Source organism: Sminthopsis crassicaudata, chromosome 3 (assembly GCF_048593235.1).
Source record: "Sminthopsis crassicaudata isolate SCR6 chromosome 3, ASM4859323v1, whole genome shotgun sequence".
NCBI lineage: Eukaryota > Metazoa > Chordata > Mammalia > Dasyuromorphia > Dasyuridae > Sminthopsis > Sminthopsis crassicaudata.
Genome location: NC_133619.1, coordinates 302,603,886 through 302,620,741, shown reverse-complemented (window position 1 = coordinate 302,620,741; position 16,856 = coordinate 302,603,886). Strand labels below are relative to the sequence as shown.

General features: G+C 38.1%; 1 protein-coding gene across 1 annotated transcript in view; it reads right to left on the bottom strand.

Annotated features, from left to right (window-relative positions):
- Window positions 1-331: 331 nt before the first annotated feature.
- Window positions 332-16,856, bottom strand: part of LOC141559518 (cell cycle control protein 50C-like) — a 26,646-nt gene continuing 10,121 nt past the window's right edge. The window contains 6 exon segments of the mRNA XM_074297370.1: window positions 332-480; window positions 482-558; window positions 5,688-5,897; window positions 9,040-9,180; window positions 10,311-10,398; window positions 11,349-11,450. Of these exon segments, the coding sequence (XP_074153471.1) occupies window positions 370-480; window positions 482-558; window positions 5,688-5,897; window positions 9,040-9,180; window positions 10,311-10,398; window positions 11,349-11,450 (729 nt within the window). The 3' untranslated portion in view covers window positions 332-369.

Sequence of the window (16,856 nt, the reverse complement as noted above, 5' to 3'; positions counted from 1 at the left end):
TAGTGGAATCATAGGAATTATATATTGAGTAAACAAAAGAGTTGTTAAAATGTACTTTATTCATAAGATTTGTTTATATCTTTGTTATATTTGTTTTTGCTTATTCATAATTTTCAATGAAATTATGGCATATTCTATAAAATTAATTTATATTCCTGAATTAGAAAATGCATAGACAATTATTATGTATTTCATATGGTTCTATTTCCACTGGGCACCCTGTGTGTAGGATAGATCTTGGTCACTAAATTTAATTCACTCTGGTTAGAACAACTGTCACGGCCATCAGGGATTTTGACCCAGGTGTTGGAAGGCTGAACCTATGCTCCCCCTTGTTGCTTTTCATTTTTGCTTTGCCTTTGGCCAGTTTCAATGTTGGAGGGATTCCTTCTTTTTTTTCAGTTTTAAATGGACTGCCATCATGGAAAAAGCAGCGAGCCATGTCACTGCTCCTGTGACTGTATAGGCAATACCTAGAAAGAAGTTCTTCCCCTCCACTCCATGTCACTGTAGAAAGGACAATTCCCTTTTCTCCTTTGAATACGGTGACAGGGAAGTCTGGGAAGATTTGTTAAGGAGATGTTTCAGTACTTCACCAACACCATGGTATGCTATAGATTACTAAACTGTATTATACTAACTATACCATACTATATTATACTATACAGAATGAGACATCTTTGTTATGGTCTATACTCTGCTCTACTCTACTATGTAACATAACATATTATGATGTGATATGATACAATGCAATATAAAACAGTGAAATGTTATAATGTGATATAAAACAAGTCTACACCATATAACATCATATAACATAAATAGCTAAGACTGGCTAGCTGTCATATAGTTCCTCAATGTTTGTAAACGCTTCCACATGTGTAATCTCACTTGATAATCACAACCCTGTAAGGTAAACGGTATCATTATTCCCATTTTATAGATGAGGAAACCAGAATAGAAAAGATAAAGTGCAAGGTCTGGAGTCAGGAAGACCTGAGTTCAAATTTGACCTGAGACACTTACTAGCTGTGTGACCCTGGGCAAATCACTTACCTGCCTGTTTCCTCGACTGTAAGATGAGCCGGAGAAGGAAACAGCAAACCATTCCAGTATGTTTCTTTGCCAAGAAGACCCCAAATGGGGACATGAAGAATCAGACCAGACTGAACAACAATAGCAACAAAAAATAGAGAACCTGGAACTGCAATTTCATTGATTATAGGAAACTTTCTATCTCTCAGTGTAGGTCATCATCTTATTCAGTTGTTCAGTCTGGTCTGACTCTTCATAACCCCATTTAGGGTTTTCTTGGCAAAGATACTGGAATGGTTTGTCACTTGCTTCTCCAGTTCATTTTTCAGAGGAGGAAACTGAGGCAAACAGAATTAAGTGACTTGCCTAGGGTCACACAGCTAGTAAATATCTGAGGCCAAATTTTAAACTCCAGGTACAGCAATTTATCCACTGCACCTCTTAGCAGCTTAGAAAGGTGAGGTAAATGACTTGCCCAGGATAATATAGCCATAGTGTCAAATGTGAAACTTGAACTCAGGTCTTATAAAAGTGAATGTCAGTTCTTTATTCACTAAGTCTAGCAGTTTGTATTTATCATGTATCTAAACCATTATTGTTATTTTCTTGAGGAGGGACTTTTTGATTCTGTCTCTGTCTCTGTCTCTTGGTGTTTCTCTCTGTGTCTGTGTCTGTGTCTCTGATTCTTTGTCTTTTTGTTTTTCTCTCTGTCTCTCTCTCAGTTTCCCTCTGATTCTGTTTTTCTGTCTCTGTCTTCTTCTTTCTCTCTTTCTGTGTCTCTGTTTCTGTGTATCTATTTGTCTATCTTTCTCCTTTTTCTCTCCTTCTCTCTGCCCCCCCCTCTCTCTCTGTCTCTCTCTCTCTCTGTCTCTCTCTCTTCTCTCTCTTTCTCTCTTTCTCTCTCTCTCTCTCTCTCTCTCTCTCTCTCTCTCTCTCTCTCGCTGTCTCTCTCTCTCTCTCTGTCTCTCTCTCTGTCTCTCTCTCTATCTCTCTGTCTCTCTCTATCTCTCTGTCTCTCTCTCTCTCTGTCTCTCTCTCTGTCTCTCTCTGTCTCTCTCTGTCTCTCTCTGTCTCTCTCTCTCTGTCTCTCTCTGTCTCTCTCTCTCTCTCTGTCTCTCTCTGTCTCTGTCTCTCTCTCTCTGTCTCTCTCTGTCTCTCTCTCTGTCTCTCTCTCTGTCTCTCTCTCTCTCTGTCTCTCTCTCTCTCTCTGTCTCTCTCTCTGTCTCTCTCTCTCTGTCTCTCTCTCTCTCTGTCTCTCTCTGTCTCTGTCTCTCTCTGTCTCTCTCTCTCTCTCTGTCTCTCTCTCTCTGTGTCTCTGTCTCTGTCTCTGTCTCTCTCTCTCTCTGTCTCTCCTTCTCTGTCTGTGTCTCTCTTTCTCGCTCTCTTTCAACATCCATAGCCCTCAGGCTGGACTGATCCTTTGTTTTTTGAATTGGGAGCTGGTGCTGCTGACAAGAATCCTGTTAGACTAAAATGAACCCTCTGGTACTGCCATCTACCAGGAGTGAGCAAAGAAAAAGAAGTGAACAGCAAACCAATTTTGGTGGGAACATGGGAACTTGGGCTCCTTTGCCTCAGGTTTTTAAAGTTCAGAATTCCCCAGAGGAGAAAGTGTTTGAAGTCCTGTCTGCTATCATTAGCATTTAATGACATCATTGTGATTATACATGTGGCCTGAGGTTTTCATACAGCTGGTGCCTTTTGTAAACCAAAATAATAAACAAACAATGGCATCTCTTAGCAACGGAACAGAAAAGAGGCATTTCCCAGCAAGGCCCTGAAAGGCCTCCAATCCCTTGGCAGCTGGTATTTCAGGCACCAGGAAGCCTTGATGGGAAACTAGCCCCCTTTTCCTTTTAGATCATCACTCTTCTGACCCCTCAAGCCTTTGGGCCTCACCTCTAGTCATCAGCATCTTTTCCCCTTGGAGGTAGCCCAACTATAGCTTGTCTTTGCAAGGCAATCAGAAGGTCTTCTCACAGTTTGAATATCTTTTCTCCTGAGTAAAAAATAGAGTGTTTCTCAGTCTCCAACTTCCCCAGAAAGATGGGAAAAAAACAAAATAAAAAGCTCCCAAAACTTATCACTTTCAACTTCAGCAAAGCTGAAAAGTAGGTAGCTAGTAATGAAATATATGAGAATAATGGTTCATAGTTTGAAAGAATCTGAATTGATTCCCTTATAGTCACAAGACTGTTAATGCTGTAGTTGATGGACTAGTCTCTAAAAGAATCTAGCAGTCTAGGAAAATTGAGAGTTAGCAGTTAGCCTACATGTATACAGCAAGGTGCCTGAAAAGGGAGGAGTCAGGATGTCTTTTAGATTCAGGTAAGGAGAGGGGATGTCTTTTAGCAAGGAAATATTTACAGAAGGAGACAGGTAAGAAGTCAGGACATAACTTTTACAAAAAGACAAGAGGTCAGGATGGGCTTTTATAGGAGACAAATAAGGAGCAACAGATTTTATTGCTCCCTATTCCTTTGCTAGATGTGCAGTTCTGAGTAGACCCTGGGCTCTGAGCCATCAGTAGGGCCACGATTCTTTTTATTTTGTTTTTGTTTTTGTTACCAATATGGTTTCATTAGTGTGGAAAGTTAGAGCTGTCTGCAGTGAGAGATTGATTTGACCAGAACTTGAACTCAGGGCCTGAAATCAAGGCCAGCTTTTTTAACCATTAAGAAATGCTGCTTCTCAGCCCCACATTATAGAAAGGGAGTTTGAGGCCCAAATAGGTGAACAATCTGTCTGACTCGCAAGATAGTCTGGGAATCTAGGGATCTTTCTACCTACTACCTAGACTCGTATTACTTAGAAATAGCAGGTGGTACAATGGGTCTGGAATCAGGAAAACTTGAGTTCAAATCCAGTCTCGGAAATTTGTTAGCTGAGTAACTCTGGACATGTCACTAAAAACAAACAAACAAACAAACAAACCAACAAACCAAAAACAAAACTCCATTTGCCTCAGTTTCCCCAACAGCAAAATGAGAATATTAATAACATCTACTTCTCAGGGTTGTTGTGAAGAGCAAATGAGATAATATCTATCAAGAGCTTTACATTGTAGATACTATTTCACTGCTTAATTCTTTCCCTTTTTCTTCTCCCTGAAAAGATAAGATTATTCTCAAAATTATGATATTGGTAATATTGAGAGGAAATCCTTTTCTAAAATGGGATGTACTACTTTGAAACTTATGAGGACTTGGTGACCCATAGTTCTCAGTGCTTCTTGTAAATCAGTGTTAGGGAAGCATCCTCTGCTTTTCTTCAGGCCATTCTACCTGTGGTGTATACCTCTCCGCTGATAAACATCATTTCTAGGCAGTTGGGGAAGAAGTGAGATGCAATGACTCATCCCCTTTTACTGATATGGACCTATCTGAATAATCTTTATTTCATTTTGAAAGTCACCAATAAAAGTTAGAGCCATCTTGAGCCTTCTGTTGATCTACAGTAATCAGTCCAGAAATATATTGCTACCTTAATATAGTTTCAATAAACTCCAATTTAAATTTTCTTTATCCTGAGTTTTCTCTTGTTAATTATGGTGAAAGTCAAAACAAAGAATTTTCCTTTTAACAACTAGATGTACTTTGAGATTTTTTTCAACTATGATTATACTGGAGGGAGTTTTCCCATCAGTGGGAGCATGATTCCCAGAAAGCCAGTATGATGCAGTTGGTAGAGCACACTGAACACGGAGGGTTGAATTTGGCATTACAGAACCCAAGCTACAGTCTTGCTTTTATTAGCATGACTAAGATAACATCTCCATCACTTTCTTTATCTGTAAAATTGGAGGGTAGAGTGGGACTAGGTGACCTCTATGATTCCTTTCAAGTTCTAAAACTATGATCCTATTATTGAAACATTAACAATACAGACAGAAGTTACTGCAGATTTTACTACATGGGTGAAGCCATCCCTTTTTTTTTTTTTTTTTAAAGCTTTTTATTTTATTTTCAAAGTACATGCAAAGATAGTTTTCAACATTTACCCTTGCAAAACCTTGTGTTCCACATTTTTTCTCCCTCCCTTGCTAGACAGTAAGTAATCTATGTTAAACATGTGCAATTCTTTTATACATATTTCCACAATTATTATGAAGCTATCCTTTCCAAACAACTATGTAGTGAAAACAATAGCAGAATCACTTAGTGATGAGTTTTGTCTATTTCTTTCCCCTCTATTTTTGGGAGACCAAAACATTAAATAGTACTTAATCCACTGACTTTATTTGGACAAATCAAATCTCATAAAATTTTTTTCACTATCATCATACTGTGCAGTACATTTTACTGGTATTCTAGGCAAGATAAGATTTATTTGTTGTTGAGTTGTTGTTGTTGTTGTTTTCAGTCACGTCCAACTCTTTCTGATCCCATTTGGAGTTTTCTTAGTAAAGATACTGGAATGGTTTCCAATTTCTTTCTCCAGTTTATTTTTACAGATGAGGAAACTGAGGCAAAGAGGATTAAATGACTTGTCCAGGGTGACACAGCTACTATGTGTCTGAGGTCAGATTTGAACTCGGGAAGATGAGTCTTCCTGACTCCACTCTGCACTCCTGAGCCAACTAACCGCTCCTACAGATTAGCTAATGCACTTTTAAAACATTTCTCTGAAGGGAGCAGCCGAAGAAAGGATACTGTAGGCTATGTCAAAGCTGTAATTCCCGGCCGGGAGCCCATCAGCAAACTGCTGGATCCGGTGGATACGCCTGTATAACTTTTTGAAAGTGGGAAGGGCGGCTGCCCGCATCCAGACAATGAAGTCGCTGTTGAGGAAGCCGTTGTTTTCTGGGTTCTCTGGGTCCAGCTGATACACAGGCTTCCTCCAGTTGGGAGGCTTGGCAGTGCCTGTGGAAAGAAAGCATTTAGTGAAGACAGGCTGCTACCTGACACAATATGTAAAGCTCAGCTCCTGAAATCAGGAAGATTTAAGTTCAAATGTGACCACAGATACTCGCTGTATGACCTCAGTTTTCTCACCTGTAAAATGGAAATAATAACAGCATCTATCTCACAGGGTTGTTGTAAGGATCAAATAAGATGATTATTAAAAAAAAAAAAAACAACACACAAAGTGGCTGGCACATAGTAAAATCTATGTAAATATTATTGTTACTATTATGGTTTTTTTCTGAGAGTAGAAGGTTACCAGGCTGCGTAGGGAGGTGTGAATTGATCAGGTCAGTAAAATAGAGCAGGCCAAAGTTTTCAGGATTGGGTCACTATTGGGATCTGGCCGCTGTACTTCCAGTCTGGGCAAGATGGGCACATACAATCACTTCTACTGCACATACGTGAGCAGAGCATTGTGTTTGCTCCTGGGGAGAGACAAAAGTCTATGGAACCAATCAATAAGCTTTTGTTCCATAATGTTTGAGGCACTGAAGAAACAAATGAAAGCCTCTCTTCTCTTAAGGAGCTTACATTCTTTTGGGAGAGACAAAAGGATATACAAGAGGTATTAAAAATAAATATAAGGTAATTTATGTCTAGAGGAGAGAGAGATCTAGTAGCTGGGGGAATCAGCTAAGGCTTCATGTGGAAGCTGGGACTTGTGGTAAACTTCAAAGGAAATTGGAGATTATAAGAAGTAAAATGAGGGAGGAGCACACACCCCGAATTAGGGGCAGCCAGTACAAAGACAAGGAAATGGGAAATGAAACGTGTATAAGGAACAGGAAGAATGTGTCTTGGCTGGGTTATAAAGTGTATGAAGGGGAATAATGTATTACTGTTATTGTTTAGCTATTTCTGTTGTGATCAACTCTTTAGGACCCATTTGGTGGTTGTTGTTGTTGTTGTTGTTTTTTAAGCAAAGATACTACGATGGTTTGGCATTTCCTTTTCCAGTTCACTTTACAGATGAGGAAACTGAGGCAAACAGGGTTAAGTGACTTGCCCAGAATCACATAGCTAGATTATCTTGCCCAAGATCTGAGGCCATTGCTTCACCTAGCTACCCACTCTAAATTGAATGAAAAACTTATTGAATAAATGGACATTTTATAGATGTAGACAATGGAGAACCAAATATCCTATTCACTGAGCATCCTGTTGTTCCAAGAGTCATGAATTGTATCCTGAAATGAACTTATACAAAGATTCTCAGCATATGACTCTTCAAAACCAAGATTTAAGGTCCAAGAGGACAATTTTATATTCGTTTTTATTAAATGATATCTTATTCAATGTACATTTCATATAAAATCTATAGGATTCAGAAAAGACAGTATTTAGTGGCAAAAGTATTCATTTGAATGCCCATATCAAAAAGAAAGCAAAATAGAAAACTAATGAAGTCTGCATTTTGAAAATATAGAAAAAGGAGAAAAAGTAACACGCCAACAGAAAATAGAGAACTAGCCAAAATAAGGGTTCAGATGAATATAAAGGAAAAGAAATTCAACTGAAATGATAGCCACTCTAATTAAAAATAGAAGAGAGCCTATGTTCATAAAATTCAAAATGAGAAAATCATTTTTATACATTACTAAGAAAAATTAAGAGAAACTTACAGAGGAATGTCATTGACAATAACAACAAAAATGCATCAAACATTAGAGCATTAGTCTGTCTAGATACATAAAAAGTAAATATTAATACAATTACAAATTATTTTCACAGAAATTAAGAATTGAACAATGGATTCGTTTGTACATGGTTAGGTGGAACGAGCATAATGAAAATTTGTTGTTGTCTTTGTTCAATTGTGTCCAATTCTTTGTGGCACCATTAACCTATACTGTCCATGGGGTTTTTCTAGCAAAGAATCTGGAGTGTTTCACCATTTTGTTCTTTAGTGGGTTAAGGCAAACAAATCTTAGGTGATTTGCCCAGACAGCTAGTAAGTATCTGGGGCTGTATTTGAACTCCAGTCTTCTTGATTCTGAACTCTGTCCATTAAGCCACTTAGCTGCCCCATAATTGAAAATAAGACCCTCCAAATTAATTTATATATTTAGTATAACTTCAATAAAAATACCAAAAGGCTACTCAACAGAATTAATCTCTAACAAAGCTCATATGGAAAAGCACTTAGGCAAAAATATCCAAAATCATTATGAAAAAGAACAGCTAAAGGGAAGTTAGGCCCAGTATATTTTAAATGTATTATAAAGCAATAATTACAAAAACTTTTAGGTACCATGGGAAAAATAAAAAATAGATTAATGGAATAAAGTATAGGATGCAAAAAATAGAATCTAAAACACACAAGAGATTCATGTTAGATAAAAAATAACACTAAAACATTGGGAAAGTTAATCATTATTCAATAAAAATTGATGGGAAAATTGGCTGGATTTCAATCTATTTTTTTTGGTCATTCTGCTATTCTATTTTCCCAATCAGTTTTTATTAAGTAACCATAACTTAACAGACTTTCCATTCTTGTAAAGCCTGCTCTATGACATTCAGGCTATTTAAGTATTAATGTACTGAAGAGAGAAGTTTTCTGTTACATGGTTTAGATGGGATCATTCTCTCCTCCAGAGAAATACTACCTTCCTTTCCAAGTGTGGGACACTTGGTACTAACAAAAAATCTAGTTGGATTAACCTTTCATGTGTTTTTATATGTTTACACCTCCATTCCAGAAACTCTTCTTTATCAGAGAGATTTCCTTAGTGAAAGGAAACAAGGAATATTCCTCCACCTTAGGTCAGTTAATTCAGTGTCCTTTGTCCCACAGTGGTTTGATTTGGGAACATCTATCTATTGTGGGTAAAATAATCAGGTTTTTTTTTTGTTGTTGTTGTTGTTGCCACCACTTCAACAGCCTTCTGCCCAGAGTACCCCAGAATGTCCTATCCTAGGGATATCAACTTCCCCAAGAATATCAGGTTCACCTATGTTCTAGATAATCTATGTTCAAAGATAATAAACAGCTATATTAAGTCCTCATTGCCATGGATGATGGAACTGAATGATTTCCTCCAGTTATCCTAATAAAGTGAGCTAAAATGACAATGGCAGTGTTAATAGGCCTTACCTGCAAATGCGCTGGAAAGGTTACTGGACTTCGGATTCTGAAACTTGACATGCTTATCTGTCCACCATGTAATATCACTGCTGAGCAGTGGGACGTTGATTCTTGTGGAAGAGTTAGGGTAGTACGACAGAAGAATAGTGTCTGTAGGGAATCCAAAGAGACTTCATCATGTGCAGGCCTAGTTCTCTGCTACGGTTACACACATGTATTGAGGCTTTTGGCATCATAGCTGCATCTGGAAATGATCTACTCCAGCTAAAAGTTCATTCTCTAGTCCTACTATCAATAATTACTTTTTTTCCCCTTTTGTGTATATCCTATGACTATTTTGGGTGGTGGGCTATTGGTATAAAATTCCTATTAACTTCTAAAACCAGAAGAGGCACTAAAAACCACAATCCTCATCACTATTTTATGTGCTGGACTAACTGGACCCCTATCTAACCTCCATTTTTGATATTTCCTCTCCAGTGTCCATATTTTTAATTCATCAAGACCTATTCTCCTTTTTTCCCCTTTCCCTTTCCCAACTCCAATTAAACAATCTATTTAAATAGATTCAACTCATGATGATTCCTTCTTTGTTGAAGTACCTTCCTTCTTTCAGGGCTTAACTCACATTTCTGTCTCTTTGAATCTTTCTCTAACCCTATGATCCCCTTAAAACTCTCCTTAGCTATTCCTTGTATAATAGTGATTGGTAGACTAGCTTACCCACTCTAACTAGTCTATTTCTTTGTATACACAGTGCCTTTTGTATAATTGCTTATTAATCATTCTTTTCTAAATTTACTGAACTGGGAAAATAATATAGTTTAGTAGAATTTTAATACACATATAACTATCAAAAGCAATAAGGACTATTTGTTCTTCCAGAAAACACTCCAATTATATTTGGTCCAAATTTATTGATTCCTTTTTATGAATCTTTGAAAGCAGGATGATTTAAAAAAAAAAAAAGAAAGCAGGATGGTATTCTAGAATAATCCCCAAATCTCTCTGGACCTCAGTTTACTCATTTGTGAAATGAGTTAGTTAAGTTAGATGATCTTCCAGCTTTCATTTTCTGTCTGTGTCTAGGAATTCAAATAAAGTCAACTCAATTACTATTCATTACTATGTACAGGATATCCTGCTACGTGAGAGAGAATGCATTCTGGAAACATAGATTTTAAAAAAGTGCAATTTTGCTGCACAGGTGGTGATCTGGACATTTCAACTGATTGTACTTACTGAAGTGGATAAGCCAGAAGATGACATAAGATACCTACCATTGAACATGCTGTTGGCAATGGCACCACATGGAGCAATGGGTATACCGTTGGAAGTCCTCTGGAACGGAGCACAGTTCTCCACATTCTGAATTCAAGATAACACAAAAATGAGGAATGCCTTTTGTTTCATTATTTGGAGAGAAAATTATTAGCAACAGAGACCAAGGAACGTGATGGTTTTTTTTCCCTAAAGTTTCTTTTTCAGTGTTTATAAGAAATGTTCTACAATTTATATTTGGTAATAAGGAGGTAAGTTTGCAGAAAGAGAGGGCCAGAGGAACAACTAATGGAATCACAAAATATGCCCAAAATAAGCTACAAAATGGTGGTCATTTTCATATGACTATACTATATCTGTTAATATAGGTATATTAAATGTAATATAGTTTTCAATTAATTTTCAACATCTTCCTTCAAGGGCAGCTAGGTTGCACAGAGGATAGAGTGATAAAGTGTGAGCCCTAGAATCAGGAAAGCTCATCATTCTGAGTTCAACTCTGGCCTCAGACACTAGCAGTATGAACTGGGCAAATCAATTCACCCTATTGACTCAATTTTCTCAATTGTAAAGTGGGCTGAAAAAGAAAATGGCAAAACACGCCAGTATCTTTGCCAAGAAAATCCCAAATGGGATCACAGACAGTCAGACATGACTGAATAACAACATATTCTTCTTAAAATGGGTGCCCACAACTGAGCACAACAGGTTAGATGTGGTCTGACAAAAGATAATGAGACTAAAGTCTCAGTAGAACATTTCCCTTGTCATTTCATTTCACTGACCCAACCTTAAAAGGTTCAAATCCCATTTTAGAAAAAACCTAAACTCTCTACGTCTCAGTTTCTTTATCTGTTAAAAAAAAAAAACAAAACAAAACAGGGAGGAGAGTCAATAATCTCTACATCTATGGTCCTGTTCTCCTTGGAAACAGCTCTCTCCAAATAATCACATAATTTCCTTTTACTTCTTCAGATTTAAAGCCCCACAGAGCATAAACACCTAAAAATAAATCAATGATTTAGAAAAAGTTTTACCGTAATATCTTCTCCCAAAAGCTGGCGATCATTTCTGGAACTAATATATTGGCGATAATTCTGATAGAAATTGTGCAGTTTATAGTACATGTAAACGTTGCCCTTGGAAGAGAAAAAGAAATGAATAATGGGAGATTGAGATAAAGTAAATGGAATATTAGTGAGCATGAATAAGAAATTTAAACAGTGATATGCTGGAGTTAAGTCATAATAGCTCAAAAAAGATACTGTTAAATTTTCAGCGTGAGCATTATTTACACCTTGGAAACCAGAAAACTATAAATCGGCTTGATTAGCTGTTTTGTTGATTGTCTAGCGTATAGACTTAAGAAATGCTGGAGAAAAAGTGATTTTTTATTGTTTACACATACACATATGCATACAAATAATATATAATACATGTATGTGTGTGTGTGTGTGTGTGTGTTTGCCCCTAGAGAAGCAATAGTTAAACATTTACCAGCAGAGCCTTGGTTGATTAAAAAAAAAAAAAAAAGACATCATGGCAGTTCATTTTTAGGGAGCCGAATTCCCTAGAAAGTCTACCATTCAGTGTTGGCAAATTCTAGTCCAGAATAAGGTCGTGATGATTATGAAACCTTTTCTTTTTTATGTTTATGCAATGAAAGAGATAGTTGTTTTGGTAGAGTAGACTAGGACCTAGTTTCAAGTTCCATCTCTCAATATTAGTTGCCTAACAATAGGCAAGTCATTCATGCCTCCATGCAATACTCTAAAATTAAATTACAGATGAGTTAGCAAGATGCAATGATGGAAGGAATTCATTAACTAGTTTTTCCTCTATGTAGTTGCAAGTGTGGGTTCAGACTAAAATCAATCTCCGTCTTTGTCTCTTTTTCTGTCTCTGTCTCTCTCTTTTTCTCGCTCTGTGTGTTGTCTCTCTCTGTCTCTCTGTTTCTGTCTTTCCCTTCTTCTCTGTCTCTGGCCCTATGTGTCTGTCTGTCTATCTTTGCTCAGAGTTAAAGTAGATGAAAAAGCATAAAAGCCATGTGTTTTTTAAGCAAACACACACACACAATCTTTTAAAATATTGTTTATTTTCATAGCACTGATCATCTATTGTGAATAATTGCTGGACTTAGCATCCGGAAAAACTATCTCAGACATTACCCATCTCTAGCAGTAGGATCCTGGTCAAATCCTTTTTTTGGGGGGGACTCAGTTTCCATTCTAGAAAAATAATTCTAGACTTCAGTAAGAAAGACATCTAGGCAGCAAAAGTAGTTGTAAAGATGCAAATTTAAATGTGATGTGTGTGGCAGGCCCAGTCATTCTATTAGCTCCTCCCTTGCACTAGCAGGTCAGGCCCCAAAGGATCCCTGCTTCTCCCTGCAGCGTTCCAGGAGTGACTCTTGGAGGGATTTGAAGGTTTTTCGAATAGTATAATAGGCTCCAACTAGTGTAATTCTGCCAGTGAGAATCAGTTGATGTCAATTAGTCAGCCAGACTTAATTAGCTCCTAGAAAGAAGTGTTTACTAAGGTGGTATAGTTTGGATAGTTGACATAAAACTTCTAAAAGTCTGAGACATTTGCCCCTGCAAGTTCCTACAGAGACCAGGAAAAAGAGAGCTCATCTCAGAGCATATGTGGTGAAAATTGATCATTCCCAGTTCCTAGAAAATCTTTTCCCCACTTCGTGGGGCCTTCCTGTGCCTTTACTCTTAGGAACTATGAATGATCTACTTATGAAGTTCCCCAGAGATTGTGGTTCAGTCATGTCTGATTTTTTTGTGACCCTGTTTGGGGCTTTCTTGGGCAAAGATTCTGGAGTGGTTTGACATTTTCTTGTACAGCTCATTTGACAGATGAGGAAACTGAGATAAACAGGGGTAAATGACTGCCCAGGGTCACACAGCTAGATATGAACAGACTCCAAGTCTGTTACTCTATCCATTCTATCACTTAGCTGCTGATAGGAATAGGGCAAGTTTCTGCTGGTCTTGTAGAGTCCTGAAATTGTCTTTCCTCATTGTGACTAACCTGTCTTTGACTCTTTTATTTTAAGATGAAAAAACTATGTTGTGATCCACATTCAGGCCCCATAGTCCCCTTTCTGGGTCCCGATGGCTCTTTCCATCACAAATCTGCATCTGCCCTGCACTGTTGAGAAGAGCCAAGTCCATCACAGCTGATCATCACATAATCTTCTTGTTGCTCTGTACAATGTTCTCTTGGTTCTGCTCACTTCAGTCCACATCATGGAAGTCTCTCCAGGCTTTTCTGAAATTAGCCTACTCATTTCTTACAGAACAATGATATTGTATAACATTCATGTACCATAACTTATTCAACCATTCTCCAACTGATGGGCATCCATTCCAGTTCCAGTTCCTTGCCACTAAAAAAAGGGCTGCCACAAACATTTTTGCACAAGTGGGTCCTTTTCCCTTTCTTATAATCTCTTTGGGATATGGACCCTGTACAAACACTATTGGATCACAGTGTACACACAGTTTACTAGCCCTTTGGGCATTGTTCCAAATTGCTCTCCAGAATGGTTGGATCTGTTCACAACTTCACCAACAAAGTATTAGTGTTCTAGTTTTCCCACATTCCATCCAACATTCATTATTATCTTTTCCTGTCATCTAATCTGAAATATGTGTAGTGGTACCTCAGAGTTGTCTTAATTTGAGTTCCTCTAATCAATAGTGATTTAAAGCATTTTTTCATATGACTAGAAATACCTCTTATTTCTTCATCTGAAAATTGCCTTTTCATATTCTTTGATTATTTATCAATTGTTGCCCATGACTTTTGATGCAGATATTGCTGCATCTCTGTTCTGGGAATAGAGCTAGGATGCTGATGAAAAGTCCAATATCTTCCAACACTTTGAAGCATTGCTTCCAACCAAGAAGAAATAAATAGCTCCACTGGCTAGCAATCATCAACATCCTCTAAGTACTGCTAGATTGTGTCTGCTTTATATGTGCTTTGTATATAACCAGATATCTACATATAAATTCCTTAAAGGCAGGGATTATTTCACTTTTATGATTATATTCTCAGCATAGTACTTGGCACATTGTGGATTATTAATCAATTCTTGTTGACTGAAATCACACTCCCTTTTATAAAACACTAAACCAAGGTCCAGATATTTAAATTGACTTTTTCAAGATCACACAGTTAACGAACTGGTGGTGGAGACAGGACAAGAATTAAAATCTACTTCTCTTTACTCTTGCTCCAATGTTCTTTTTACTATACTGCACAGGCCTGAAAAGTTCACATTGAACATGGCAAGCCATTTGTTTCTCTTATTCTGAACCTCTACCTGAAAGCAGCATTCTAGGAAAGGTTTCTGCAGAGCTGATTAATGGCCTAGGTCTCAAGCACATAAAATGGGAGCTAGGACATGGGGTATGCTGGACCAAGAGGTAAGGGAGGGTGAAGGTGAAAGTCAGGCAGGCTGGGGAGCATAATCCTGGAAAGAGGAAAATCTTCAGCTTGGGGGAAAAGAGAATAGTTTGTTATGTGGGCATTGGCAAAATCCCAGACCATAGCCAGGACAAGCAGGGAAAATCATGGGTGAAAGCGATTAAGTCAAACTTAAGAGAATCATCTTCTCTCCTGGCCACCCAATCTGCTGATTGTATTTACTAACTCATTTGAAAAACCAAATTCAAGGGTTTGTGTCCGTGTATGTGCAAGCAGACACACAAACACACACACACACAATCCTTATTGTTGGCTCTTGGCTTTAAAAAATGTGCATACACATTAAATCCAGATAATGGAATTGACTGTACATTTTCTTGGAAGCTGAAATGGGAATTCTCCTTAAACTAAATTATAGGCCTATATAAATGGTAAAATAAACAGGCAGAGTACATACCACACTAGGGACTGTTGTATTTTAATAAACTGTTTCCAATGGTTCTCGTCTCAAAGACTGAACTCAATGAGAGCCTTCATGACCATGGCCTCTGCAATGATTTCTGGTGGCAGGTCAGGTTTTGTGGAGCTTCCTCTCTTTATAGTTAGTGGGGTTTTCAGACAGTTTCTCTTTGTTGAAGAACAGAGGGGCTCACATGTGTTTGCCCTCCTAGTTTTCAGCAATATGTAATATGCAGTGATTTGATAACTGAATGCTCTATGATTCCCCTAAGTAGTTTGGTTGAGTTTTACAAGAAAATCTCTGCCTGGAAGAAATGGTTAGCAGCTGCTAACACTTCATTTGACTTAGGAAGCTACAAAAAAAAAAAAAAATAGAACTTCTTACAGATGGGATTGTGGTCCTTTGGGTTTTACCTTAACAAGGTTTTCTTCTAGAATTCAAGCAGTACCAACTGACTTGTGTGGAGAAAGGAGGGAGAAAGTCAGGAAGAAAGGACAGTTCCATTTGGAATTGTAGATTTCTTGTATCAAGGAGATGTCTCAACACACATAGAAAATACAAGTGACACTGTCAAGCAAAGGTATGGTTTCTGGTTTTGGCCACGTGATCCATATTCTATTATCTTCTCTAAATACTATGTGTTATTAAACTACAGAGCCATTTGTTTCTCTTATTCTGAAGCACCGTCTGAAAACTGCATTCTAGGCAAGGTTTCTACATAGTTGACTGAGAACCTAGGAAGGGACAGGTTTATCACATGAGGAATAGGTTGGGGGGGGACAAACATCAAACCATCAACTATGAACCATGAAATGATTTCCTTCCCATGAAGGCTTTCTCAGAAGGGTCTGCCATCATGCTCCCATCTGGTATCATCATCCCTCACAGGGGGAAATTGGAGAAGGAGGTATTAGACTCAAAATTTCCCATGGTATTAAGTGTCTGTTTAGCACTACATAGCTTAGCACTTCATTCCGTCCTTCCCTCATTTAGGCTGGTTGCAGGATGACAGCTCATTAGTCAAAGAGTTTCCAGTTTGGTAGGATCTGCCAGAACTTCTACTCTGCTGGTCTAACCTTTGAGAACCCAAATTGCTTCTGTGCCATGATGAGACATCCCCCCCCTCCCTCCCTCCCTCTCTGAGTTTTCATTATCGTTTTCATCATCCCCAATCAATGGTAGAGCCTTTGAGTGCTCAGTGATCATCGGTCATAATCAGACACACTGGACCATGACTCCAGCATAGTGATGGCCTTTGGGTCCTCTTGAAGACTGAAGGACCATAACCATAACCACTATGGGCCAGGCATTGGGCCTGGGGGCCTACGGAGAGGATACAAAGAAAGGCAAAATATGGTCATTGCCATCAAGAAAATCACAGTCTAATGAGGGAGACCACATGCAGTCACTATGTCCATACTAGATATGTTGAGGGGAAATTGGGAAGTCATTTCTGAGGGACATAGATGATTAGTATCTGAGGGAAGAGTTAAGGTCAGGTCCTCCTGTCTCCAAGTGTAGCCCTTCATGCACTGGGCCACTAGGCTACCTCAAATATGAAATGTAAAGTGCTTTGCGACCTTGAAGCCTTTTTCAAGTAAACATGATGGAAGACAATTAATTAAGAAATAATTTAACTATT